The sequence below is a fragment of the Heteronotia binoei genome, chromosome 13 (genome assembly GCF_032191835.1).
Source record: "Heteronotia binoei isolate CCM8104 ecotype False Entrance Well chromosome 13, APGP_CSIRO_Hbin_v1, whole genome shotgun sequence".
Classification (NCBI taxonomy): Eukaryota; Metazoa; Chordata; class Lepidosauria; order Squamata; family Gekkonidae; genus Heteronotia; species Heteronotia binoei.
This window is the reverse complement of record NC_083235.1, coordinates 66822041-66836462: the sequence shown is the minus strand read 5'-3', so window position 1 is coordinate 66836462 and position 14422 is coordinate 66822041. Positions and strand designations below refer to the sequence as shown.

At 44.4% G+C, this 14422-nt stretch overlaps 1 protein-coding gene across 1 annotated transcript in view; it reads right to left on the bottom strand.

Annotated features, from left to right (window-relative positions):
- Nucleotides 1-713: 713 nt before the first annotated feature.
- Nucleotides 714-14422, bottom strand: part of OTOP2 (otopetrin 2) — a 113389-nt gene continuing 99680 nt past the window's right edge. Inside the window, exons 5-8 of the mRNA XM_060251935.1 lie at nucleotides 12900-12958; nucleotides 9067-9179; nucleotides 6690-7579; nucleotides 714-2784 (exon numbers count right to left, since the gene is read on the bottom strand). Of these exons, the coding sequence (XP_060107918.1) occupies nucleotides 2614-2784; nucleotides 6690-7579; nucleotides 9067-9179; nucleotides 12900-12958 (1233 nt within the window). The 3' untranslated portion in view covers nucleotides 714-2613. The remainder of the gene's footprint in view (nucleotides 2785-6689; nucleotides 7580-9066; nucleotides 9180-12899; nucleotides 12959-14422) is intronic.

Sequence of the window (14422 nt, the reverse complement as noted above, 5' to 3'; positions counted from 1 at the left end):
GGTGTCTGTTGTGGGGGAGGAAGGTAAAGGAGATTGTGAGCCGCTCTGAGACTCTTTGGAGTGGAGGGCGGGATATAAATCCAATATCTTCATCTACCTCACAGGGTGTCTGTTGTGGGGGAGGAAGGGAAAGGAGATTGTGAGCCGCTCTGAGACTCTTCGGAGTGGAGGGCGGGATATAAATCCATTATCTTCATCTACTTCACAGGGTGTCTGTTGTGGGGGAGGAAGGTAAAGGAGATTGTGAGCCGCTCTGAGACTCTTCTGAGTGGAGGGCGGGATATAAATCCAATATCTTCATCTACCTCACAGGGTGTATTTTGTGGGGGAGGAAGGGAAAGGAGATTGTGAGCCGCTCTGAGACTCTTCGGAGTGGAGGGCGGGATATAAATCCAATATCTTCATCTACCTCACAGGGTGTCTGTTGTGGGGGAGGAAGGGAAAGAAGATTGTGAGCCGCTCTGAGACTCTTCGGAGTGGAGGGCGGGATATAAATCCAATATCTTCTTCTTCTTCTTCCCTGGAGTTTCTGCATTCACACCTGACACTAACATTGTGCCACATTGGTTCTAGTTTAGTGGTAGAACCACCAGATATTATACCATCTTTGTCCTCCTCATTCACCAACTGGTTTTTCTTCCGAGGCTTAGAATTGTGCCAGTGAGTAAAACAAGCAGTATGAATTTTAGCAGAAGAGACCACCACCGGAAGGATGAAGTGCCATGATTTTGTTTAATTCTTTCATTTGCAATAAACAAGATACCATGGAAAACAGTTTTGCAATCTTATTGTCCTCCCACTCTTGGAATTTTCTAAATAACAGAAAATTTCTTTCCATTGTATATACAATATACAATTTCATAAGAAAAACATCCAGTAAGATGGACTCGCTTCTTACGTAACACAGCCTGTAGCATTTCAGCCAGTTCTTTGAATAATTCAAACACAGCCCTTGCCAAGCTCTCCCAGATTTTTAGACACTTAGTTTCTCTCCACTGGAGATGCCATTAGAGGATCACCCCAGAATGGAGTTGGCAATCTATTTGTGGTTCTGGTCACAGAATGCCCTAGGAACAGTGGAATCCAGTAAGTCTCAGCATATGTTTGGGAGGGTTCACCAAGATTAGCCCTTTTACTCTGCATGGCAGAGACTTCCTACATTGACATCATTCAAATATTGCCATTCTGCCATGCATGCACAGATGCTTACTGTGAAGCCTCTGAATCCACTATATAGTGAAAGAACCATTCAGATTTTGCTGTGTTCATTGCTGGAACTGGAGCCTTCAAAATTGGTACTGGAACAGGTAGCAGAAATTTGGCAGACACCTGGGAACTCTGGAATCACAAAACTTTTTTTTTTTTGAGTGGAACTGGATTATTCCACCCATTTTTTTTTAAATCTTCCATCTTAATTTTGCAGCTGTAGTTTCCAACTACAGAACTCGATTTAAATCTTGTCATAGCATAAATTTAACTACAGCTGCACAGGTTTCTAGCTTAACTACCTACAGGTTGACAGTTATCCAAAAATCACCTAAATGAACCGGCCCAAAAGACTACAGATGTCTTAAAGGAACAAACACTGAACCTTTGAGAAGAACCTTGTTTTGGTTATCCGGTGGAGCTAACTCTATAGTTAGACCAGAGAAAATAATGCATTTGCAGAACCTCACACAGTTATAAAGAGATCCTTCAATGGTTATTTGAAGGGTTGAGGAGAAAGCTGTCCCCACATAACTTCTGAGGTATAAATGCCCTCACATGAGGGAAGTACTCAGTTTCAAGCTGCAGTTTGAACATTGTGCTGAGTTCATTAATGTCTGCATTATGATCCTGGGAGTAGTTTTTTTTATTGTCAAAATGAAAATCAATAAATAATTTTTATAAAAAACAGGATTCTTAAAAATTATCAAGCTACTTCTAAAATATATATCTTAATACCCTTTTAATAACAATTATCTATTGGCTTTCACAGTCTACGGGCCCCGATTCAGGAACTGAATTCTACTGAAATCTGTGAGACTTCAAGTTTATATTTATCACATGTAGACTCGAGAAGATCATACTCCTGAGACTTTTGTGAATTACTGGATTCTGATCTTCATTAGGTGAAGAGTTAAACAAACAGAACAGGAACATGTGAAATCATCCAGACTACAGTGGAATAATCGATTTCAGCATTGTTTCAGTGGCCTCCAACATTTACTCAGTTCGTCTTTCAGGCTGGATTAACTACCCCAGACTGTTTGACTGAAGTCAAAGGGACCCTTAAAGCGATAAAGAATTAGGCAGTGTTCACACCAACATTTTCAAAAAAAACCCCTCACTGGAATTCAAGACCTCTCATTAGACAGATGAAAAAAACAGATCATTGGAATGGAACAAAAATACAGAAACAACTAAGCAACAACCGCCCCAAAATAATCTTTCCTTTTTCTTTTTGTCATGAGTATTCCAGAGTAATGCTCACTAATCACTAGGGCCTGATACCCCGCCCCCCCCGCCGCCCAGCCCCCCAGTAAACCTCAAATCCCCCTCAGTGTAGTCAGGCTTTCTGTCCTGGGAGATGTGAGAAATGTGGGTTCACACAGTAAATTCTTCATCTTCCTGTTAAGACATAATGTAGACCTCCAGGAGGCTGGCCACTGCATGCATCCTGTAGAAAATGCCAAAAGGCAGGCAGATGTCCACAATAGCAGCCCACATTGAGTAGCCATAGAAGTTGAGCTCCCGCTCGTTGTCAAACTGTGGTCGGGCTCCAAACGCTGGCATGATCCAGAGCTGTGTTGGGGGAAAAAGACAAAAAAAGAACCAGGCTCAGCAAGTAGGAAATGATGAGAAAAGTGTGGGGTACGATTGTGTGTAAAGAATGTCAAAGAGCCAAGCTACTAACAGCAAACCAACAGATCTGAGTGGTTATTATTATGTCACCTAGATAGAGTCCAAGTAAGATGATGGCCATCATCTAGAACACCATTTTAATATGAAGCGTGATTTTATGGAATTGAAGTATGTACACACAAACGTATACCGAACGGTGGTCAATGGTCTCAATCCGCAAAAGTCTCGCAGTGCATTTACTATATTCTCACACCCCCAGTGTACCAACACATGTAGCTGGGCTCTAGTAAACTTTATGCAGACCTGGATACCAGATATTCAATTGTGTTACTACCATTAAATCTTCATCCTTCTTGAATTTCTCTTGAGCTGTTGTTTCTTCAACCCCCTTTAAAGAGGCCAAATTAGGGATGGGCACGAATTGGGGGAAAGGGTGGTTTGTTTCAGTTCATGGTTTGTTTGATTCATGAACCAATTCAACTATGAACCAACAAAACCACAATGTTCCCCAAACCATTCATGTTCCAGGAATTCATGGTTAATTACGGCTGGGGGAGGAAGGGGGAGCATTTAAATGCCACCCCCTCCCTTCTCCAGCCCAAGAGTTTTCCACTGTATCCTATGGGCCTATAGGATACAATGGAGAGATCTCTCCCCAATCTTTCTTCCCTTCCCTAGCCAGCCAGCCCTCACAGACTGGTTGGGGAAGTGAAAAATAGGGTTGCCAATCCCCAGATGGGGGCAGGGGATCCCCCAGTTTGGAGACCCTCCCCCTGCTTCAGGGTCATCAGAAAGTGGGGGGAGGGGAGGGAAATGTCTTCTGGGAACTCTGTTGTTCCCTATGGAGATTTATTCCCTTAGAAAATCATGGAGAATTGATCTGCGGGTATCTGGGGCTCTGGGGGGCCCCTGTTTTTTGGGTTAGAGGCACCAAATTTTCAGTATAGCATCTAGTGCTTCTCCCCAAAATACCCCCCAAATTTCAAAAATATTGGGCCAGGGAGTCCAATTCTATGAGCCCCAAAAGAAGGTGCCCCTATCCTTCATTATTTCCTATGGAAGCAAGGCATTGAAAAGGTGTGCCGTCCCTTTAAATATGATGGCCAGAACTCCCTTTGGAGTTCAGTGATGCTTGTCACAGCCTTGATCTTGGATCCACCCCTAATGTCTCCTGGCCACCCCCAAAGTCCCCTGGCTCCACCCCCAAAGTCCCCAGATATTTCTTGAATTGGACTTGGCAACCCTAGTTAAAAAAGATATGGGAGACCTCTCCCTGTGGGCTCAGCTTGGGCTCTGCTGGGCTGGAGCATTTTCAAGCTCTCTCCATTTCCCACAGTGGCTACAGGGAAATGTCCCAATGTATCTCCCACCTGCAGCCACCCCATAGTTGCAGCCCAGCAGAGCCTGTAGAACAGCCAGTTCTGTGGGGAGAGCTCTCCCTGCAGGATTGGCTGTTCTTTAGGCTCTGCTGGGGTGCCTGGTTGAAACCAGGAAGCAGCAGAGCCTGTAGAACAGCTGGTTCTGTGGCTCTGCTGGGCATCCCAGCAGAGTCTAAAAGAACAGCTGATCCTACAGAGAGAGAGCTCCCCACAGGTTCTGCAGCACGGCTCAGTTGAAACTGGGCAGTGCAGCGGAGTCAGCAAAGCAGCCAATCCCCACAGGCTTAGCTGAGGCTCAGAGGGAAGGCAGTTTAAACTGCCTCCCCTTGGATTCCTCAGGCGCCCTGTGGCTGCTTGGTGCCTGGGGAAGTCAAGTGGGCAGGAACTGTTGCGAACCTTCTGAACATCCCATAGGGGGTTCAGGAAGTTCGAAGATATTGAAGATGAAGATATTTGATTTCTATCCCACCCTCCACTCCGAAGAGTCTCAGAGCGGCTCACAATCTCTTTTCCCTTCCTCCCCCACAACAGACACCTTATGAGGTGGGGGGGGGGGGTGGAGAGGGCTCTCACAGCAGCTGCCCTTTCAAGGACAACCTCTGCCAGAGCTATGGCTGATCCAAGGCCATGCTAGCAGGTGCAAGTGGAGGAGTGGAGGAATCAAACCCGGTTCTCCCAGATAAGAGTCCGCACACTTAACCACTACACCAAACTGGCTCTTTCTCTCTCTGTTCGGGGACAGTTTGTGGGAGATTTGGTTTTGTGGGAGGCATGGTTCTGAACTGAACCATGAACTGGCCTGATTTGTGCATGAATGGTGGTTCATGGTTCGATTCGTGCCCATCCCTAGTCCAAATAGTGAAAAAAAAAATCCAAATACTGACATTGGATTAAATTATTTTTTTAAAAAAAACCAGGTATATGCTCTTTTCCTCTACTATCAGCTCCTCACCCGTTTCCACCATTCCTGTGCCTTGTGCAGGGCCCCACACAGCCTGCAGTCTCTCTTTAAGGCCCTAAACAGCTTTATCCAGTGCAGCTCATTGGGGGAAATCCCTCTTTAAAGAATTGAGGGGAGAGGAAATGTGGTGCTTAATCCCACCGTTTTCAACATGGAAAGGTGGATGGAGCATTTGCAAGCTCTGTCTACTTCCCACAGTGGCTACAGGGAAATGTCCTAATGGATCTCCCACCTGCAGCCACCCCATAGTTGCCCTTCTATATTGAAGAAAAGGAACTTTTCATTTTCTCCAGATTATTTTTTTTTGGGGGGGGGGGACTTGTTACACACAGATTTGGCATAATGTCCCCTGTATGTTCCCCTATTCTGCACAGGTTTCTAGCTGTCCACACAGGGAAAAAATCTCCATGTAGAAGACACTTAGAAGGGCAGCCTCTGTTCCATGTTTGAACATCTTTCTTTATGCTTAAAAACAATTCCGGAGATGTTCTTTGAGGCTTGAAGTGTCTAAAGCAGAAGAATGAAACTGGTTTCTGCTTGGACAGTAACTGAATGTACGGAAACATGCTAATCAGGCCTCACTGTACATTCTTCTTCTGCAGTTCCCTGACTCAGCTTCCTCCTTGCCTTTACAATGTCAGCCCTGTACCATAGGATATATTGGTATGCCGGCAACACAAATCCTGTGAGAGCAGAGTGAGGGCACTGGCCCTACCACCCCACTCATGACTGAACATGCCAGACCCACTCCACCCTATGCACATTCACCTAAGTGCCTATGTGAAGACAGAGCAGAGTGAGGACACCGGACTTACCACCTCACTCATTACTGAATATGATAGACCCACTCCATCCTATGCATGTTCACCCAAATGTGGGAACAGTGCCTGTTTGCACATATACAAGTTGGATGCATATAGGCTTTGTCCTCATGATCAGAAATGTATGGTCTCAATTGTTCTTCACCAAAAAGGCATGACCGACACACATATAACTTTTACGGGGATAGATGCTGTGTCCAGATTTGCTTTTGAGAGGGCAGGGCCAGTCACAAGTAAGAGCACTCCCTCTCTGCGCACATTAGCCCTGGACACCAATATGCTGTGTGTACAAAGCTATATTGGACAGATGTACTGATTAGTAAATTGAACGCTGGAATCAGTAGCCTGGTTTACCCTCGACTCATGTCTGCCTTTTCAAAATGCAGCTTGTATATTTATTTAGTTGAATGTACATTCATCTTCTTGGGAGGAAGTGAATGTTTATAAAGTTCTGAAATACTGATTGGGAGGCATAGGAGAGACATGCTCCATGCACAATGGGAAAGATTCCACTGAAACCAACAAATCCTGGGATGTGAAAATATTTTAGTTCAGTAATACCTCCTGAGTTATGCATGTTTTGCTGCTAGGTATTAAGAGAAGAATAAAATTATCTTTGTCGAATGCTATTGGCTGAATGATCCAATGGCCTTAAAGAAGACACCATTTGCATGACGTACTTACAATTACATTACACAGCAGCAGGAACGATGAGACCTCTTTCAAGAATCTTCTCCTCCAGCTCACCTTCTTGGAAACTTTTATGGACTGTATTGCTTCAGAAGGTGCTTGAATTGCTAAGGCTGGAGGTGTGGTGGATGACAAGGCACTTCCACTGTCAGGGACACGAAGGGACGCGGCATTCATGTTGACAAAAGTGAGTCCATAGAGATCCTTCTGCTGAGGGTCAATTTTGTTTTCTTCTTCCGGGGGCTGCCGATGAAGGCCTTCTATTATAAAGATGTTCTGGAAAGTGTGCTGGGCTATCATCAGCAAGGAACAGGTCAAGTTAAGGGCGCTGATAGTATCCCTTGACATGCTGGCCACTATGGCCACAATAGAGTAATAAGAAATAGCATATTGTCCCAAGGCTGCGCCCATCAATAGAGCTACATCCAAAGTTCTAGTTGGGTTCTTGTGACGGTCCATGTCTCTCTTGTCAAACCTGTAAACTATGGAGCCCCCAATGGAGGCAATGGAAGTCAGGCCCAGGCAAACAATGTTGAAGATGTAATACATCATGAGTGCCTGCTCCTTTTTTTCAACTGGGTTAGCTTTATTTACCTGAATTTCATATACAATCAGGACCCCTATCCCAGTCACCAGCACCAAGAACCCCAGGATGGCGCCTACAAAGAAAGACTTTTTGAATAGCCTGAATGTCAGGTGATGCATAGGGTTGGTATGGTGGTCTATGAGGCGGCCAACATTCTTCCACATAACATAGACCATGGCAGAAGCAAAGAGGCTGTACTCAATATTGAAGGGATACATCCAAAAGTAGCCATCATGGAAGACATTGCAGAGCTTTCCATCACATCTACAGCTCTCTGAGGGGCTGCTCCTTATCCCAACTGCAGCGAGGGAAAGAGGAAAATGTTAAGGTTTCAGTTGTCAGAACGCTTCTTTACAAAACAGCATGATAATAAGAAAGGCAATCACAGTTTTTAAAATGGGTTTAAATGAGTGCTGCTTCTGTTAAATCAACTCTATACTATTTTATCTTTCAGTTCTTTAAGCCTTTTTTTAGGGTGTATGTGACTTAATTCAGGGCCTCTTTGGCTGTTATTGTCCCAAGAAAATTTTAGTAGGGGTTATATTCACAGACACTCATGCATTCCCTTCCCACTCTTCAAGACAGAGGAAACAGAGAAATACAACGTTGAAAGTGTTCATTTCCCCAAAGTCAGGGTAAATCTAGTGCTTAAATAATTGGCATTTTAGTCCTCCACAAACGAAGAAAAAACAGGAGAGAGATTTGAAATGCATGAGACAGAGGAGCATTTCTGACCTCTTGAAATACAATCCTGCTCATGGGCACATGTGTATACAGAGTAACTGTGAAGAAATTGCTATGTTGTAGGATACCTCTGAGACAGCTCTGCATTTAATTAGGGTCTATTTATTTACACGTTTTCACACACAGCTTACCACGCAGTCACAATCCTGTTCCCTCCGCAGCGTCCGGTCAGATTTCCCACCACCTGCGCCGAAGTACAGGAAGTGCCGCGGCTTTTGCGTAGCAAACGTAAACCGCTAAAACCCAATTTACGTTTGCTATGCAAAAGCCGCAGCACTTCCTGTAACTCCGGTGCAGATGGTGGGAAATCTGACTGGACGCTGCGGAGGGAACAGGATGGTGACTGCGTGGTAAGCTGTGTGCGAAAACGGTCAAAGTGTTTGGAAAATCCAGGGCAAAACTCAGACAGGCATAATCAATCAACAAAACAGTGCTTATTTCTGCCTGGGGCAGGACACCCTTGAGTGGTTTCATTATCCTCAACCCATAGACCCTCTGGCTAGGGGGCAGGAAGTGGCATACTTCCCGTAAGCATCGTACAGGTAAGGCTTGGAGCCAGGGTGGATTAGCCTGTAAATTAAGGGATGCCCAAACAAGAGGAAGCCAATGGCTTGCACTCAAATGGGTTTGGAATGGGATTTGACTTGCAAGCACCTCAGATCCACCTTGATCAATGTAAATAAATAAACATGGCATTTTTTATTACCCAACTGAAGGTATTGGCTTTTTTTTATTCCCAGTGTGCAGGCAAAAGCACACTGCTGAAAAATGTAGCGAGGCACACTGCTCAGTTTAACATCAGACCAGAGGAGGAAAAATGGACTTCTCTCCAACCATAAAACTCTTTAAGGAATAGGAAAGACATGGGGTTGATGGAGGATTTTAACCTTTCTCTCTGGATGTTTCCACTAAAATGAATTCTTGATTGAATTGATCTTTAGTTTAAGCAAACTTTCATAAACTTGGCTCCCCGGGGAGTGCTATTATAGCGGTTTTTAACTAACACAATTCTGATCCAATTCCCTTTCATGCGCCACTTACACATTTTGTGTGTGCCATTTGGATGCTTTATTTGTGCTTTATGCACTGACTCATCTGTTACTGCCGACATCCACACTGCTAAATTGGTGGTCAAGGTGACCATCAAGCCACATCTGTAGAAGAGAAAAGGAAGATCATGAAATTAAGACAAAGGCTAATTCCAGGACTGCAAACCACATTTTTTGATTGCAAGGCAATTATATTGGTTAACCTCACAGTGCTGCTTTACAGAATGCAGACACAACTTGAAGATCTTTGACTATAATGCATTGTGGTTTAGATTCAACCTACATTTTTTGGTTGCAGAAGTCACTTCTGCCAGTGGAAGAGGGAGGGACAATTTTTTGACTGATTCTGCCTTACTGTTACTGTTTGGCCTACAATGACTCCTCCATCATGCTCCGGGTGTGTGTGGGTGCATCATGGATCTTTAGGAACAATGCAGGGGTGAGGATGCAGAAGGAGACAGAAATAGTTAAAAAAATATCCCTCCTGCAAGTGGAAGATTTGGGTATCCGTGCCTATACCATTAATAAGTATTTATTTCTATAAGGGGGGAAAAGACCAATATTCACATTATAAAAACTGGGAACGGACAGGGAATTAGGATGAAGGAAGAAAATCTATCATCACATAAATTTAGAAAAAGGCTGTGTTTAGCAGATCGGACACTATGAGAATACAGCACTTAAACCAGGGTTTCCCAAAATTTCCCCCTCCATGGCTTGGTTCTTTCCTCATGGTCCAGGCGTAGGATGCACAGGGAGGGATACAGAGACTACATGCCAGCCAGGAGCTTTCCCCATCCTTCTCTGATGTTTCCGAACATCAGAGAGGGATGGGGGAGGGCTTCTGGACAGCGCGCAGTCTCAGTATCGCTCCCAGATCGTCCTCTGGGTGGAGGAGGATCAGGGAGTGATACAGACACTGCACACCGGCCAGGAGCTTTCCCCGCCCTCTCTGATGCTTCCGAACATCAAAGAGGGATGAGGGAGAGCTTCTGGCCAGCACACAGTGTCTGTAGTTCTCTCTGAGTGCTACAGGCAGTGGCATGGGGGGCAGGGGCTGGAACACAGTGCGGCATGCAGCGCCGAAGATAAATAGAGAGGGGAGGGGGCTGTCGGGCCGCCCCTGGTGACCCAGTATTGAGGCTTCCGTGGCCCGCTACCAGGTTGCGACCCTGCAAATGGGAAACACTGACCTAAACTAACTTTATTCAGAAGTAATTATGGATTTAATACTTTGGAACAAGGGATAATCTTTAACATACTGTCTCAAGGCCTTCTCCTATTTGGGGATTCTGTTCTCAGCAGACCAATCTTGGACCCCCCCCCCCCTCAATTTAGAACAGTGCTTCATAAAGCAAAACTCTGAGCAAATGCTATAAACAGATTTTCTCACAATTATGGTAAGGGGAGTATATTTCTAGAGTGGTACAAGCGGTGAAAGTGGTGCCCATCATTCTTTATGGATCAGCTGTTTGGAATAAAGCTATCTCTGATAATATTGACCAACCTCGAACCCAATTCTTAAGGAAAATACTGAACATTCCCTGCTGTGTGCCCCATCCCCAAAGAGCTCCATCACACCTGACGTGCCCAGCATTATGACATCATCTGGAGGTGGTATCATCATGCTGGACACATTGCATGGGGGACACTGTCATTTGGGGGGGAAACTCTATGATGACCATATCCCCCAAAATGATAACAGCATCCCCTGCATGACATGCCCGGCATGCTGATGTTACTTCTGGGCAGGCCTTGGATTCAGCAGGAGCTCACGGGAGCAGAGCTCCTGAACCTTCCTGACAGCTCCACCTCCTCCTTCCCACCTTGTCCATCGAATAGCAGGTGCAGCTGCATAACAATACCTGGATGAGCTCCACCGCCTATTTTTCTACAAAACGACCCCTGCTTCTGGGTGACATCATTGCTTCATGCATGCGCCAAAATCACAATAACCCCCTGTTGGCAGGCAGGTAAGACCTGGCAACCCTAATAAACAGCAGTAATTTCCTGTTACATCTGAACCGGCAAATTGAACTGGCTTGTGCTCCCCCTGAGTCACTCTGAAGCCTGGTGAGTAAATGTGAGTGGAGAAGGAAAGGAGAACCATGTTTGCAAAGGAAGATTTGAAGCTCCTTTAGGGCTCATTCATGTAGTAGACTGTAGGCGTTTTCGCACAGAGCTTACGCCGGAGCGACGTCCCTCTTCACCGCGCAGCGTCTGCGTGAATTTCGCACCAACTGCTCCGGAGAACCAGGAAGAACCGCGAAGTGCCGAGCCTTTTGCGTCGCAAATGTAAACCGCTAAAAACCAGTTTACGTTAGCGACGCAAAAGCCGCGGCTCTTCCTGGTTCTGCGGAGCAGTTGGTGCGAAATCCGCGCAGACGCTGCGCGGTGAAGAGGGACGTCGCTCCGGGGTAAGCTCTGTGCGAAAACGCCCTGTATAGTGGAAACCCAAACATCTTCCGTACTTTGGAATACATTTTTAAAATTATAACTTGCATTTCATGTCTGTTGGCACTGGAGACATTTTTTTACCCTCAATTTCACTGGGAGGGAAAGTTAAATTAGCATATAGGGTACAACTGATATTTATCTCAATAGCTTTTCTTACCTGGTACGTTTGCTGTTCTGACTACCAAAGGGAAATAAATACTTAAATGAGGGCTGATTTTTTTTTCTTACCAGTGCAATTGCCAAAGGGTATTTGGTTTTTAAATTTATGCTTTACTTTGGGATCAGCCCCTGCGCTGGATTACTAAAGTATGCTTTTTGGATGGGCAAGGTCTAATGGACTAATACAGCGACTTCATTCATGCCAATTTGAAGCAATTTAAAATAAAATTCTTGAGATAATTTCTTCTCTAATCTGTGCAAATCAGTATGATCAAGAACAGTGTTCAGATAAACATTGGTTTGGGCTACTGAAGCAGGAGCATAGCAAATAATTTGTGTGTGTGTGTGTGTGTGTGAATTACTTATTTTTCTTTATTTGGTTTTTATCCTAGCCTGTTTTATGAAGCTCACAATGACATATATACTGATCCTGCCCCCCCTTTTATCCTCACAACAGCCCTGTGAATTAGGTGAGGCTGAGATTGAATTTAATTAATTAAATAACTAAGAATATTTCTATGTCATGTCTTCAGAGTCCTGCTTAAGCTTACAACTGAAACCCACACTATATTAAAAACAAACAAACAGTCCCAGGGTTGGCCGGCAGCTTCCATGACAGGGTGGGGCTTCTACGATGGGTCTTCCAAATCCTAGAACATACCATCTCACCACACCAGCTTTCGTATTATCTTATTTGTTATAGACACCGAACCAAAAATAGGGACGGTGGCTCAGTGGTAGAGCATCTGCTTGGTAAGCAGAAAGTCCCAGGTTCAATCCCCGGCATCGGCAAAAAAAAAAAAAAAGGGTCCAGGCAAATAGGTGTGAAAAACCTCAGCTTGAGACCCTGGAGAGCCACTGCCAGTCTGAGTAGACAATACTGACTTTGATGGACCCAGGGTCTGCTGCAGTAGAAGGCAGCTTCATATGTTCATATGTTCAATGGAAGTAGGGTTGAAGAAAAGGAAAAATTAAAATCCTTTATGTGAAGAGGGCACAGCAGTAGTGATTTATTATAATGCCATCTTCCAGTATTGTAATGATCATATTTCACTATTGCTGTTGTTGCAGCAGATAATAGACAGAGATTTGGACCTAGTTCCTCTTTAGCTAGTCAAAGTCAGGCAAAATTGTGTGTGTGTGCGCGTGGTGTGTGTGTGTGTGTGTGTGAGAACCAGAAGGACTTGCCTAGGAACTCTAGAGACTCACCTGGTAACATCTAGATGCACATGTACACAGTCTTTGGCAGAAACCCAGAGAAAGTAAGTCTAGAGGGGGGGGAAAGAATCTTGTATTACAATCTCATGATGAGAACGAAGGAAAGAATAATCTTACCGATCTATAACAAACTAGATATTGCTTACTGACCACTGAAAATTATTATTTTTTGATTCTGTAAAACTCTGTGTTTTTTTCCTTGATATGAATTAAATAATTTTGAAACAAATATATTCAAAATGACCTTTGGTGCTTTTTATAGAGCATATGAAATGAACTAATTAACAAAAGATAGTTCCAAGCGGGCAGCCGTGTTGGTCTGAAGCAATACAACAAGGCAGTAGACAAGTGGCACCTTTTTGGGTTTGGGTGCCCTCCATTGGGTTTTGGGTTTTGGGTGCCCTCCATTTAAACCTACAACTAAGAAGCTAGAATGACACCCAGATTTATAGCACCTCTCACCTATGACATGTCTGCTTTTTATCCCCCTCCACTATTGTTACAGCCCAGTTAGCAATACCAAACAAACAAACACAGACCCCAATTTGTGATTTTTTTAATCTGCTAAAAACATTCCCATCACTCTACACACCAACTCACTGCCCACTTTCTCTATATTTAAAGATGGCTTGCCATTCCCGTTTTGTCTGATGAAGTCTGCTTAAGAGCATACGAAAGCTGACATTCTGAATAAAACTTAGTTGGTCTTAAAGGTGCCACTTGTCTACTGCTTTGTTCTAATTAACAAAAGGAAAGCAGAAGAGAGGCGAGGAAAAAAATAAATCTGAGGCTATTATCTATTTCCACTATTATCTATTTCCATACTTTCATCCAATTCACGGTTGGTATTTATTCTCCTTCAACTGGGACATGAGTAATGCTTTCCACAGAGATCTGCACCTTCTGTTGCAAACAGCATGGTGTAGTGGTGGTCTGTCTCACCTGGGCCAGGACTTCCCCACGCCTTTCCATTTTGGTCATGGAACTCCCACAATCATTCTGAAGCTGGGGAACGATTTTGAGTCTCCTAGTTTTATCTATTTACTTCTTATGAGATACGCCCGCCAGTGTGGTATAGTGGTTAAAGTATCAGGTTAGCATCTGGGAAATGCAAGTTCAAATCCCCACTCTGCCATGGAAGCTTCCTGGGAGGTCCTTGGGCCAGTCACACACTTTTAGCCTGACATATCCCACAGGATTGCTGTGAGGATAAAATGGAGGAGAGGAGAATGATGGGGAAATAGATCTTGCTTGGTTTCAGTTTCCAAAGGAAAGGGATAGCTAGAGAGAGTAGTCACGTTGGTTTCCAGCAGCAGAGCCAGATCTGAATCCAGTAGCACCTTAGGGACCAACAAGATTTTCAAGGTATGCATTTTTAAGTGTCAATTTGCTTTGACAGATATTTGTCAGAGACCTGGCCTCCTATCTGATGAAGGGAGCTCTGACTCTCAAAAGCTTACACCCTGAGAATCTTCTTGGTCTTTAAGGCACTGCTCGACAGGAGTCCTGCAAAG